The sequence below is a fragment of the Paramormyrops kingsleyae genome, chromosome 4 (assembly GCF_048594095.1).
Source record: "Paramormyrops kingsleyae isolate MSU_618 chromosome 4, PKINGS_0.4, whole genome shotgun sequence".
Lineage (NCBI taxonomy): Eukaryota > Metazoa > Chordata > Actinopteri > Osteoglossiformes > Mormyridae > Paramormyrops > Paramormyrops kingsleyae.
Genome location: NC_132800.1, coordinates 5100493 through 5114340, shown reverse-complemented (window position 1 = coordinate 5114340; position 13848 = coordinate 5100493). Strand labels below are relative to the sequence as shown.

The 13848-nt window shown below is 49.8% G+C and overlaps 1 protein-coding gene across 1 annotated transcript in view; it reads right to left on the bottom strand.

The window, feature by feature from the left end:
• Nucleotides 1-1629: 1629 nt before the first annotated feature.
• Nucleotides 1630-13848, bottom strand: part of LOC111850878 (cadherin-6-like) — a 29936-nt gene continuing 17717 nt past the window's right edge. The window contains exons 6-12 of the mRNA XM_023825229.2: nt 11874-12061; nt 8688-8941; nt 6666-6802; nt 6006-6127; nt 4421-4538; nt 3861-4112; nt 1630-2858 (exon numbers count right to left, since the gene is read on the bottom strand). Coding sequence (XP_023680997.1) covers nt 2359-2858; nt 3861-4112; nt 4421-4538; nt 6006-6127; nt 6666-6802; nt 8688-8941; nt 11874-12061 — 1571 coding nt within the window. The 3' untranslated portion in view covers nt 1630-2358. The remainder of the gene's footprint in view (nt 2859-3860; nt 4113-4420; nt 4539-6005; nt 6128-6665; nt 6803-8687; nt 8942-11873; nt 12062-13848) is intronic.

Here is a 13848-nt window from a genome sequence, read left to right as displayed (position 1 = left end):
CTTTTCAATCCACACGCTTATACAAAATGTAAAAACAGTTCACTGTCCATCCCAGAGCTTTTTAAATTGGTAATTTTAGAAGATCTGTGCTTTCTTCCAGAAACTAAATGATCATTAAAAGGACATTTTTATGACGAATCAGCGTTAAGGATTCAATTACAGCCTGCCACCACCATCTGCCTAACATCTGCTATTACTCAATTTAGAAATCGTCCCCAAACCGGATTCCCGGCTTGAAGATCTCAATTATAGATTATCTTCTTACTAATTGCATCACCGTGGTAACCACCGCAGATCTAGAAAGCCGTCACCCGGCGCGATGGTATCCGTACCCCCCTCATCTCGTGATCCGAAGTCAGAGAATAGCGATGTTTCCAGAATCCTTCATTAACGTCACCTGGAAATATTAAGGTTTTAATTAGATTTATTGGGAACGGTGAGCTTTCGATAGCTTGCCGTGTGATGTCTGTGTTCTATACAAACATACTACACATGAATTATAACATTACTTTTAGTGTCCTCAAAAAATATTTTGTACAAAAAATTACATCGTACAAAGCAGTGGGTACGGTTTTATTATAGGGCAACCACGTGTAAAATTACTGCACACAGGAACTCTTACCTCCGCTACTACAAAATCGACCATATTTAAAAAAGTTTTAAGTACAGATCTTGTCCGCCGGTGATACATGGGCACAGCACAGGGGGACAGTGTGTTGGGTTATGACTTTGACAGGTCCTGTTTGCTTTTATTATCGATCTCTGCCTTATTTCAGCACCGTAGCGATTCAGAAAAGGCTATGCCCCATCTCTGTAAGTTAATTTCTGAAAGCTGGCATGGCAGGGGTTACTGCAACCTGGTTGGCTGGTGAGTAGGATGATAGGCGCTTACTCGTTAATATGCATAAATGAAGCGCTACCTCACTGGCTGGCGAAACGCTGTTACAGCACTTCCTTTATGAATAATAACGAGCCTTCCCCTGCCACACTATGCTTCAGAAATTGCCAGCCGGTTAGATGCTGACGCGCAGTGTGTATGGACCCTGAATGAACAGAAGACGCCATTATCCAGCCTGCTTCTCCTCCTGTCCATGCATGTCGTCCTTGGTAATGTGTGCCCATCCCTGCAAGGTCATACTTTGGGGGGGAGGGTCTGGGAAAATGGGGATGAATATCTATCGACTGCCGAGCCACGTTAACGATCAGCAGGCACTGCACCTAGCAAATTGTCTAAGCCACATTTAAATATACAGTCTGTGTAATGAACTGCCTCTCTAACAGTGTGGCGCCACCCAATGGCCTGGGGAAGGCACTGCAACTTGAGAAGTAGGTATCCTTAATTCTTGTACTTGGTTGATGTTTTTCAGTCCTGCCAGGCTTTGATGGAATGCCACCACTACTTGCATGCCCCCCCCCCACAGATTGGTAAGATCTGCATGTCTACCATTCATGTTTTCACACCAAGCACATTCTAAGCATAGGCCAGTTCACACAAGACCTTTTTCATTATAAATTAGATTTTTTTTCATCTAAGATGTTGATTTTTCCAGCAAGCCCCCACCCCAGCCTGTTTAAAACACTTTCCAAAACAAGCGGAGATGTCATTTATCTACATGACCACCCCACCCCCCCCCCCCCCCCCCCCAAAGTCATTGGGACATACCCCTAGCAGCAAAAAATAGAGACTTACTGCCTCGCTCAAGAAGTACAAAATACATACAAAGAGTGTAACATCAAGCAGACAGTTGTGTTTAGTCAGCTGCTCGTTCGGACCGGGGACGTGCCATGTGACACGCGATGGTGACACGTGATTTGCCCTCACCGTAGACACTGATGCTGGGCGAACGTGTGTCGCACAACAATACGGGCTACGTCCCCACAGTAACGAGCATGTAAAGCTTTTGTAAGAAAGAGATGCGGAGCGGGAACGGATACACCGGAGAACGGAGTGAGATCAGCCCCCCTGTGCCGCCTCCGGTGGGGGGCAGAACCGTGTAAAATACTTCTGCTAAAATGTAACACATATTTCTGTCAGGATATGACACGGTGAATCTTCCTGGTGATGGTCACATACTACACGCAAAGGCTGCTTAAGGAGAAGGGAAAATATTCATTTATATTTGTGTGTATATATATGCATATTTATAGAGATTGATCTCAGGGCCCTGTGCATCCCCAGCAATCTCAAAGAAAAGTCCATCACTCTCAGGAAGGAACTGAAACCGTGGAGAGAGGAGGTACGAAGATGCCAGCGTCCGACGCTGAGTGGAATCAAGAGTAGGAGAAAGGGCACTTTGTTTGGGAGCGGGTGCATGGGCGCCCCCCCCCTTGTTTTTCCATACGCCCCCTCCCCGGCCATTAGGAGTCCCGCTCGCCGGCACTGCCAGCCCCATACAGGTCCGCCAGTTTCCGGAAGCGCGGTCCCCACTCGCTGAGGTAATCGTAATCGTGGTCGGCATCCGTGGCGACCGAGCCGAGCGAGCTGAGCGACTCGGCCACGGAGCCGGTGCCCTCGTAGGCGAACGTAGCCAGCGAGTCGTAGGGCGGCGCCACCGGGTCGGCGTCGCTGTCCTGCAGCCGCTGGCTGATGAAGTCACGCACATCTGTGTTTTCCCTGCACGGGTCACCCCCCCGGCGCAGGGGAGGACACACGGACTCGGGGACGATGTCCCTCCGCTGCTTGCCGTCGTCCACAGCCTCGGGGTTGCGCAGCGTGCCGATGTCGAAGGCCTGTGTGTCCTCCTCGCCGCCGCCCTCGTCGTTGTAGCTCACCACGTTGTCTCGCACGTCTTCCTTGGAGATGATCAGCGGCTCCTTCTTCTTCTGCCTCCTCAGGGCGGCGAACAGGACCACGATCACTGGGGGACACAGGGCAGTAGTTATGTGGCTGACCTGCTTGAATATTCATAAAGCCTCCATGGCACCCCCTACAGGCCTGGGGATGAAATGCACTGAGGCATTTTGATAGGAGCAGCATCTTGAGACACACATAAAGCTCTAGTTAGACCCAAAATCAGGGAAAGCAGCTTGCTGAAGAACACCACCCCCCCCTCTCCACCCCACAGTCTTTCACTTAAGATCACGGTGCACGAATTGCAATAGCATACATTAGCACATACTAGCGCGTGATACAGAGCCATAAATGCAACTTTAATGAGGATACACAGATAACAAAACTTCCTGATTTACTTTCCAGTGTTCCGGCATACCGTACTTTCCGTTTTCTGCTCTACTGCTTTCTCTGGAAAGGCTAACCCCACTGAAAGTGCCTCTGCTGTCATGCTGAGTGTCCCATTAGTGTAATCGCACTAATCAGTGCATCCATAACATTCTGGTAACACCCCTGCTTTCTGAAGTCGGGCTGAATTATACTTCAGCATAGAGCAAAAGGAGAGCAGAAGGAACTTGCTTAACAAGAATGAGATTAACTCGTATCTGGCTCAAAGGTAGTGAGATGTACACCCCCCCTCCCCAAGGAATGAGAACCAACCTTGGTTCACGCCTCCCATATGACACCTTTATTTCTGTCTGGCCCTGAAATTGGCTTCTCCCAGATGTATAATTTATTCTCCTGCAGAGAAGCACTGGCCTGCACTCGCACTTTTCACCGTACACGTTGGCATAATTCGGCTCACGTGTCCCATGATCTGCTTCTTTCTGCAGCCGGAAAGTAGGCTAGAGGCCTGGGAGAGTTGCGAGCGCAATTCCAGGGGGTGGCTGCAGGGGGCGTGGCGCTTAAAGGAGCACAGACTCATGACCCATAGACTTTCGGTTTGAGCAGCTGCTGTTGTACGCGACACTAAGCCTGAGGAGAACATCCCATCATGTAAGCGTGTTGCTCTGGGGGCGGAGCTACTCACTGAGGAGTATGAAGACACAGAGCAGGATGGCCACTATGGCGTCGGTGCTGAGGCCGGCGGAACGCAGCAGGGCCTCGCTGCTGCACGCCTTCATGTTGCCGTCACGGTCGCAGCTGCACACGTGCACCGTTAGCGTGCTGGTGCTGCTCTGCGGCGGGCGGCCGCTGTCCGCGATCACCACAGGCACCTGGTAGCTGCTCTGATGGATCCGGCTGAATCCACTCCCCCGCGTTAAAATCCCGGCTGTGTTGTCTGGGTTAAAAGAAAAGGCACACAAATAAATAGGCTTACAGGTTACAAGGTTGTTGGATCAAATCCCAGGCCCAGCATAACCCACTCTTATTCATGTTGCTCCAGGGTCCTGCTAGAGTCTGGATTATTTTATTCACTTAAGATGCTGAAGATCTCAATCAATACACATTTTGATGATGATTTATAGCTTGCATATTGATCCATCTGTTGGTAACTGGTAATGTTTCTGAGAACGCCGGGGCCACCCCCTCAGTGCTGCCCCCCAGTGGCAGTGTTCAGTACTCCCACACGGACACTGTCCCACCCACCTTGATTGTCGCGGACAGTGAAGTTGGCTTTCGAAGATGCTTCCGGCGCCAAGCTGAAGTAGAACCTGTGACCCCCGACAGGGTCATCGGCGTCTGTGGCACTGATGGTCTGTATTGTCTGCAGTAGAAAAAACAATAATAAAAAAAATTATATTTAGCCCTGAATTGTAATCCTGTGTATATAATGGCCTAAGTCTTTGACGTGTGTATAAAAATTTTGTATACAGCTATTTTAATTTTAATTTAAATTATGTAAAAGAACTGCGGCGTGTTTTCGCACGCTCTCCCTGTGTTCGCGTGGGTTTTCGTCGGGGTTTCCTCCCACGGTCCAAAAGCGTGCAGGATAGGTTGACTGGTGAGTCTAAATTGGCCCTGTAGTTGTGTGAGTGTGAGTGTGTGTGTGAGTGTGTGTGTGAGTGTGTGCGCGCCCTGCGGTGTGTTGGCTTCTGCCCAGGGTTGGTTCCCGCCTGCGCCCCTTGTTCCCGGGATAGGCTCCGGTCCCCCCCCCGCCGACCCCTGTTGGGTTTAAGCGGTTATGGTGATGGTTGGATGGATCTGCAGAGTGTTTTTTAAATCAAAATTGTCAATACCCATTTTAAAAGAGCATTGTTTTATATCTAAATTTATGTAAGAATTAAATCACCAAGTTTGTCCAGGCCATGGTAATGGACTTTATAAATATTTGATGTTTTGGCCTTGATTGGCCGGCAGCATAGCCAATGGGAATCAGCCGTGCCATGTGACCTGATATTCTGAACTCACAGGCAGAATTAAATGCCGACGAGGTATAAAATTCAATGCCTGACCTGAGCATGAGCTGAGAAACTCCCAAAAACTTGTTTACAGTATAATATGCACCAGAGAGTTTATGAATAATTAGGTCCAGGCAGCCTGTAGCATTAATACATCTTGGTCATCTCCTGCTTTGTGCCCTGCATCTCCTGGAATGGGCCACCGGACCCTGCAGGTTGCTTTATTGGATTAATGTTTGGAAGACAGATGGGCAAATTGGATAAATGAAACGCGTGCTTGTTGAACAAAGCATTATTTTCATGCGAGGCACAGTGTGGCCTCTGAAGGCGATGAAGCACGCGCACGGGAGAGCCCATTAACGCTCGCACGGGGGCGAGTGGTGGAAAACCCACGGATGGAAGCCCCCCCCCCTCCCCACCAGTTACTAAGATGCCGCTTTCAGTGGGGGGGAGGGGGCTTTAGGAGCTACAGATGATGAACTATTAATGAGTGGACGGCCCGCTCCTTTGAAAGGAGGATGGATGTTGGTAACCCAACCCCCAAAGGTACGCTGGATCAGAGATGGGTCGGGCAGGAGAGGCGGACGACTAACACAGGCTAGCAGGTAAGCCATATTTACCACATGATCTTCATTGTGTGGCTCCAAGGTTCGAGAGCACGTCTCCATATCATGACATTATTTCACGTCTCCAAATCATGACATTATTTGTTTTATTAAGGTGGCCTCTGGCGTCCCACAGAGAAATGTTTTTAAAGTTTACATTTTAGACTTTTTAACGCTGGTATAGGTACTTATACTAGCACAGTCTGCTGCACACATCTGGACTTTTACCTGGCCGTCTCTGGCGTTCTCGCAGACGAAAGTCTCATAGTACGTGGCGAAGGTGGGGGCGTTGTCGTTGACGTCCAGGACCCGGATGTAGACAGGCACCCGGCTGGTTTGCCTGGGGTTGTCTGTGGAGCAGGAGCGGGTGTGTGTCAGGTCAAAGAGATGCCGAAACAACCTGCCGCCTGGTCGCTAAGCTGTCGATCAGCGTCGCTGACATACTGAGCCATTATAAAAATCTGCAAAACCATCCATCTTGTCGGAGGCCGGAGCTGCTCATCCTCACCTTACATTTAAATTACACTGGAAGAAAATGTCAGAGGCGTCGTGATTATCGCATAATATCAATGCTAAATGTTAACGATGCTCTCCACCCTGTTAGAGCCTCATCCAGCGGCTGGGGGAGTTTATATCCTGCCCTACAAAAGGTACAACGATTGTAAAAGATAATAAACGACGGCATTCTCTGATGCCTGGACTCCTCTGCTTTTCGTATTTCAATCTGCGAAGCGTTGTGAAGTGCATACACTTGTGTGGTTCTCACATAATGGACTCCATCGCCTCCAGTTTAAAAAAAACACAGCAATGATTGCTCAGAGTTGTTCAGCGTTAGCGTTAGCGTCAGCCTGGCTGAGAACGCCACCCCCGCGTGTTTCCGGAACTTACCGGACTCCGCGGCGATGATACTGATGTTGTGCCAGGCATGCTCCTCCCTGTCCAGGCTCTTCACCGTGAAGATGGACCCGTTCCCCGGATGGATATTAAACAGCCTCTCCATGTCAGTGTGCCGGTCAATGGAATACCTGGGGATGTCGACGTCAGAGGTCAGAGGTCAGCCGAGGCTCGTCCCTTTTCCCCAGAAGGAGGTGCCGTTGATCTTATGCCCTGACTTACTCCTGTCTGTTCCCCCACAGTGGAAATTCTAGGATTTTTCTTAGAGTTGGTGGGACATAAGAGGGGTCATGACTCATACTGAAGGACCAACATTATTGTTAGTCAATGATATGTTTTGACAGAGGAGGAGGGCAATCAGCTTTCAGTGGGGCCCAGCCCAGGTTCCCCTGACTTAATCAACCCAAGCATTAGTTATTTATTTATAACCTTAAAATAGGTATTTCTAGGTTATACACCAATTTATCCGAAGTGTTTAATAATGGATTGCTTTGAGATCGTAGCCGCCATCACCTCCACAGTGACGCTCTTGTGAGCCGTCAAAAATACCTTCCTCTCTTTTTCTCCTGGGTGGTGGATCAGGTTGAGTAATGGATGTGTGTGTGTGTGTGCGTGTGTGTCTGGGTGGCGGAGGGGGGGGGGGGGGTTCAGTAATGGATGAGCCCCCAGAATCAGGGGCGTATACAAGAGCAGAGCCATTGGAAAACCTGATTAGCTTCCTCACCTGTCAGTCCCCTCTGTATGAATTGTGGCCCTCTTCTGTCCCCCCACCGTTACAATTGTCCCTGTTAAAAATCCAGTACCCCCCCCCCACCACCACCTCCCTCTCCCTCCACACTCACACTCCTGTTACCACAGGACATCATGTTTGAAATTTGTCCAATACAGCCCCACTCACTTGCTTAATTGCTGTTCCTAATATTCTCAATAATTCATGGAGCCCCGGCCCCTCCCCCAATTAATCATGCCAGATAATTCTGCCTTAATTCCAGCCCTTAAGAGCTGCTCTCAGCATGAAACGGGACGTTCGTAATTACCTTCCCTTTCTCCCTCCTCTTGTTTACATTCAAAGCCTGTTCTGGCTGGACCAAGTCGGCATTTTTAAATGATTTTATGATTTCGTGCCCCAACCCTGCATGGCAAGGTTTACATGCCCCCCAGCTGCGAATCTAAATCCTAAAACTGCGTAGCTGCTTTGCTCGCTTTGGACTTCATCTCTCCCAGTGCACGGCTCGGCTTCTGAATCCGCCGTATTTTCCTGGTTCTAACTGGAATCTAACCAAGGGCTTATTGTCCGTCTTATTGGGGATTCAGCTCCTGGTGTTTTGATCAAGGTGCTGACATCATCAGTGGTTCAGTTAAGTAAGGCTGTGGATCAAGTGCTTATGTTCCTGAACCCCATCCAGCTGCCTGTCTCTGGTTCTCGGTGTAATGTTCCTCATGCTGGATCTGTGGCATTAATAAATATCACACATCCCTCAAAGTCCAAACTCTTCCAACCGCTGTCTCACGAACCTCCACTCAGACACCATATAATCCTGAGTTTGGGAGTTAGACACTCTAGTCTAATCTAGTCCTGAATCTGGTAGTTGTTCACTATTTACATATCATCTTGACCTTAGACTATGAGTTAGACCCTCTAGTCTAATCTTACCCCATGTCTCTGCTTAGATACCATTTTGTCCAGAGTCTTTAAGTTACACCCTCTAGTCCAATCTAGACAATGAGATACTGTCTATTCTCGCACACCCTACACCAGTCCTGGGGGGCCGGAGCCCTGTGTAGGTTAGTTTTTTCCCTGTTCCACCATAAATGAGTCAGCTGAAGAGCTGTGTGGTAATTAGCACAAGGAGTTGAATCAGGTGTGTTAAATGGGGGGAAACCCAAAAATGTGCAGGGTTTCCTGTCCGGCCCCCCAGGACTGGAGTTGGGCACCCCTGCCCTACACCCTAAATCATCCAGCTTGGCGTCCCATATACCCTTGAAATGACACCCCCCCACCCAAAGTTGCAGTACCTGACTGGGCTCTGGGCGGCATCCGGGTCCATGGCGCTCACCGATCCGATGACAGAGCCGACGGGGGCGTTCTCCTTCACCTCCATCACGTAGCTGGGATGTTGGAACTCCGGCGGCTCGTCCATGTCCTGTACACTCACCTTCACCATGGCTGTGTCCTTGAAGGGGCCTTTGGAGAGGAAGCGGGGGTCCAGCTGTGGGTTCTCCACCTGTACCCGCAGCACATACATCTTCTTCTTCTCAAAGTCCACCAGCTGAGGGGAAACACACAAAGTTCAGTATCCTCTCTCACCTTTCTGGTAGCTTCTAGAGATCCAGCTTCCATGTCCTTAATGATCTCATGCCATCTTCAGCTATTTGATAAAGCAGCTTATAATTTCTACAGTGTTTACCTGAGACAGTTCAGGTTGAACTCATGGTCTGGGGAAATTCTAGGTCTTTTTTAAGGTGAGGGGCCACAGTTCATAAAGAGAAGCTGACATCATCATTAGCCAATGATATGTTTTGAATCAGTGAGTGTAGGAGGGGGACCAATCAGCTTTCAGCTCAGGCCAGTTCCCCCCTGTGGTCCCGCCCCTGTATATGACCCTATCAAGGTCCAATAATAGAGCAACCACTGTGCCACCAAAGCCCAACCATCACCCCAAATAGACAAATGAAAATCAAACCTGTTTGGACGCGCTCTAAAAGAAAACGAAAAACGAGATTTGCTTAACTGATTGAACTTGCGCTCTGTGTTGGTTTGTGACATCAACTCATGCTGGAAAACGTCACACCCTAAAAAAATAGCTTGCGTGGCCCCCTTGGGAGAAGAGTTCATAGCCAGAGACCCCTATGTGGTTTGAGTTTCAGACCTCCGAGTCAGTTACATCAGGAACACCCGCGTGTCTATGCTGTTTGCCTCGGATCCCCAGATCAATTAATCTGTCCCCAGATCAGATAATCTGCCATGTCTAAAGGATATCAGTACCAAATATCAACTGTGGCTTGAATCTTATTAGTTTGAGCTGCGCCTGACAGATTTCCCTCCTTGCTCTCGCTGATTTTATAGCCCCATAAACAGATTAGTGGCATCCAGCAGTACTACAGTGTCTCCATATTTGGCTGCCATAATGTGCGGCTTGACAAACAGTTTATTCTAGAGCAGTCTGGTATGGTCAGCTAATATGTTTGTTGTTATGTCTGTTTGCTGCTCCTTAAAAGGTTAGCTTTTTTTTGGCAGGACCTGGCATAGGACACGCAGGAGCTCTTCCGCTTGAGTACCTCTTGAATGTTTTTCCATTCCCCGCCATATCCAGCTACGAGCGCCCACAGTCTTGTTCACCTATCAACTGGCAAGCGGATGCTCGTGCTGAGATTTCTGCTGCTTGGATGACACTTTCACAGCAGGATAATTCTCTAGAGCAACCGAGCCTGTTTACTGACTTGAACGCAGAGCCATCCTTGCCGCGGTACTCACTGCCTCGCTAATGACCTAGGAGTCACATAGAGACGGTGATGTGTTTGATATGGGGATGGTTCTGTCTAGGATTCACACCTATTCGACTTACGCTGGGCTAAATAAAATACCTGCACAAGCCATTTATCTGTCTGCCCCTCCGTGACTCTGAAACCTACCTGAAACACCCAGCCTAGCCTCACTTGGGACGGGAGATCTCCTATACACTGACTCTCTAAGGAAGCTAATCACACCAGTCCTTCAAGCCAGTGGTTCTCAACCTTTTTTGCACCGCGACCCAATTTTTTACCATGTCAGCTCAGTCACAATCCTGTATCAAGTGTAGGTTTAAATTAACGCTATGACCCAGCCCACAGTGCACTCTGCAATTTATGCTAATCAATGCCAATTGCACAAATCTGATTGGATGTACCAGTGAATTTTAAATTAAACATCTGTGGTTTGGCTTCAAACCACTAGCTTTGCGCTAAGCATTTGCAAACCCAAGACCTATTTATTTTGGTTAATTTTAGGATTGGTGTTGGGAAACCTGACCATGGATCAGTATAGGAGCTTGCTAATTTTTAAATACTTACATTTACAACTCTGCCTTGTGACCCTTTCTGAACTTGCCGTGGCCCAAATATGGGTCGCAACCTATGGGTTGAGAATTGCTGCTTTAAGGGAGCCATACATGCCTCCCCTTAAAGGGCAATAATCATGCCACCCTTCAAAGAAGCCAATCATCCCAGCCCTTAAAGGGTGTGTACTGTCTCTTTAAGGCAGCTAACCATCCCGCCCCTTAAAGGGTGTGTACTGTCTCTTTAAGGCAGCTAACCATCCCGCCCCTTAAAGGGTGTGTACTGTCTCTTTAAGGCAGCTAACCATCCCGCCCCTTAAAGGGTGTGTACTGTCTCTTTAAGGCAGCTAACCATCCCGCCCCTTAAAGGGTGTGTACTGTCTCTTTAAGGCAGCTAACCATCCCAGCCCTTAAAGGGTGTGTACTGTCTCTTTAAGGCAGCTAACCATCCCGCCCCTTAAATGGCGCACACTGTTCCTTTAAAGGAGCTAATCATGCTGTCTTCTGATTTACATTTGCTCAGCGTTGAGAAATCACCAATGTCTCTTATGGGCCACAAATTGCTGCCGGGAGAGAGCTGTTATGATTTTTTATGACTAAGGCTCGACTTTTTCCCTGGAACCAATAAAGATCTTCATCTGTCCCCTTTTAACAGGCGCGCCTGGATGGCTGCCATCTTGGATACAGCTACATTACACGCCCTGATGTCCGGAGTTCATTCCCCCGCCCCCCTCCCCCTGTACACCAAGCCCTATCCAGTTAAGGTGCTCTTCCCGATCTGTGGAGTTCCTGGTGACTCCATTTCGATTTTGTGTAACATTATAACATTAACCAGGCCCCACAAAGTCATCCTGCTATGACGAGAAGCTGCTTTTCATTCACTTAGCCTTGATACCCATGCCCCCCCCCGCCCCCCCAACCTCTCCTTTCCTCCCCAGGGATGGAAGCGTCAGTGCAATAGTGGAGATTAAGTGCAGTGATTTCTTCCCTATATTTGTAAATCTAGATAAAAAAAAATACATTAATGCAGAACAGACAGCACAAATTAGCCTCTCCGCTGACATCATGTGGCCTGTAAAGGAATAATGACAACAATAATCACTGTTTGGGGGGTGGTTTTGTCATTTTCACAGCCCTGCCCTTCGAGGAAGGCGGTGTCCTGACTGACCTTACGGAGGGTGACCACACCCTCCTGCGTGTGCCGGTCGGTCACGACCTCAAAGAAGTCCAGGCCATCACCACCGATGATGCTGTACTCCATCTCTGCGTTGCGGCCCACATCAGCATCCGTGGCACTGATCCTCCCCACGGGGGCGCCCACCCCCGCTGTCTCCGGGACGCCGAACTGGTACGTACCTGGGGGAGGATGGGAGTTATAACCGAAACCTGCACTCGTTCAGCTACTTTGTCAGACGGCTAGTTTGGGTCAGACGGGACATCTGTCATCTAGCTACGTGGTAGGGACACCCTCTGGAGACTGTGGACTAAGCATGATCTTAGTGCCCCCTACAGGCGCCACGGCAGGGACACCTTCTGGATACTGTGGGCTAAGCATGATCTTAGCGCCCCCTACAGGCGCCACGGCAGGGATACCTTCTGGAGACTGTGGGCTAAGCATGATCTTAGCGCCCCCTACAGGCGCCACGGCAGGGACACCTTCTGGATACTGTGGGTGAAGCATGATCTTAGCGCCCCCTACAGGCGCCACGGCAGGGACACCTTCTGGATACTGTGGGTGAAGCATGATCTTAGCGCCCCCTACAGGCGCCACGGCAGGGACACCTTCTGGACACTGGGGGCTAAGCGTGATCCTGGAGAAGCTTTCCTCTCCTGGACCACGATTGGCATCTATCTCCAGCTCCCCAGCCAAAGGTAAATACCGAAAAAGCTGTAACTGTGGACAAATGAGTGTCCTTGTGGTCTGAGTCACACTGTTGCCCTGTTTAAGCATGGGGGGGGGAGGCGGTGGCTGTGGGCTTTTCCCTGACTGCAGGCACCGCAGGGTAGCCTATGAGTCGCCCACGTCTTGCCGTGTTCTTGCCCTGCTGCTTTGCCAAGCTGTTCAGTGCTGGATTGGGGGTGTGTTTGTGTGTGTGTGTCTGTGGGGGGGGAGGGGGTTCATTGCTAGGCAGCAACGATATCGTAGGCTGGAATTTGGTGTGACCTGCATAGAATATCCACTGCTGTATTCTGCTTGCCCCCCCCCGCCGAGGGCCATGATGAATGGGTGGGTGGGGGGGGTGGGGGCGCCCACACTCTGTAACATCAAGGAGCCGCTGCCCCCTCCCCCCACCCGCCCAGCCTGACATTGCTTCCCATTGTTAATGAAGGGAAACAGAATGAGATGAGATGTGCTGGGGGGGAGATAGGGGGGTGAGGGGTGTAAGCTGAGAATGACAGTTACAGTAGATGGGGGGGAGGAAGGGAACGGGGGGAAGGGGGATAGGGGAGTATTAGCCAAGAATGACAGTCAGAGAGGGAGAGGGAGGAAGGAAGAGAGAGAGCACTGAAGACAGCAGTAGAGCCCTGAGAATCTCCTCCTTTCTATGCGGCTCATCACCTCCTCCTTACGAGGCTCCTGCCCCCTCTTTACAGGGACCTCTGCTTCCTCATTATGGGGCCCACCACCTCCTCATTATGGGGCCCACCACCTCCTCTTTATGGGGCCCACCACCTCCTCTTTATGAGGCCCCTGCCTCCTCTTTACGAGGCCCTCTGCATTCTCTTTATGGGGCCCACCACCTCCTCTCTATGGGGCCCACCACCTCCTCTTTATGGGGCCCATCACCTCCTCTTTATGAGGCTCCTGCCCCCTCTTTACGAGGCCCTCTGCATTCTCTTTATGGGGTCCATCATCTCCTCTTTATAAGACCCTTGCCTCCTCTCCATGCAGCTCATCACCTCCTCTTTATGAGGCCCCTGCCTCCTATTTACAGGGTCTTTCGCCTCCTCTTTATGGGACCTTTGCCTCCTCTTTACAGGGCACTTCGCCTCCTCTTTATGAGGCCAATCGCCAATCGCCTTACGACAACAACAACAAACAAATTTATTTTTGCATAGCGCATTATCACAACATTACATTGTCCCAAAGCGCTTTACAGCATCCCCACCCAAAGCCCCCAGTGAGTAAGCCATAGGCGACA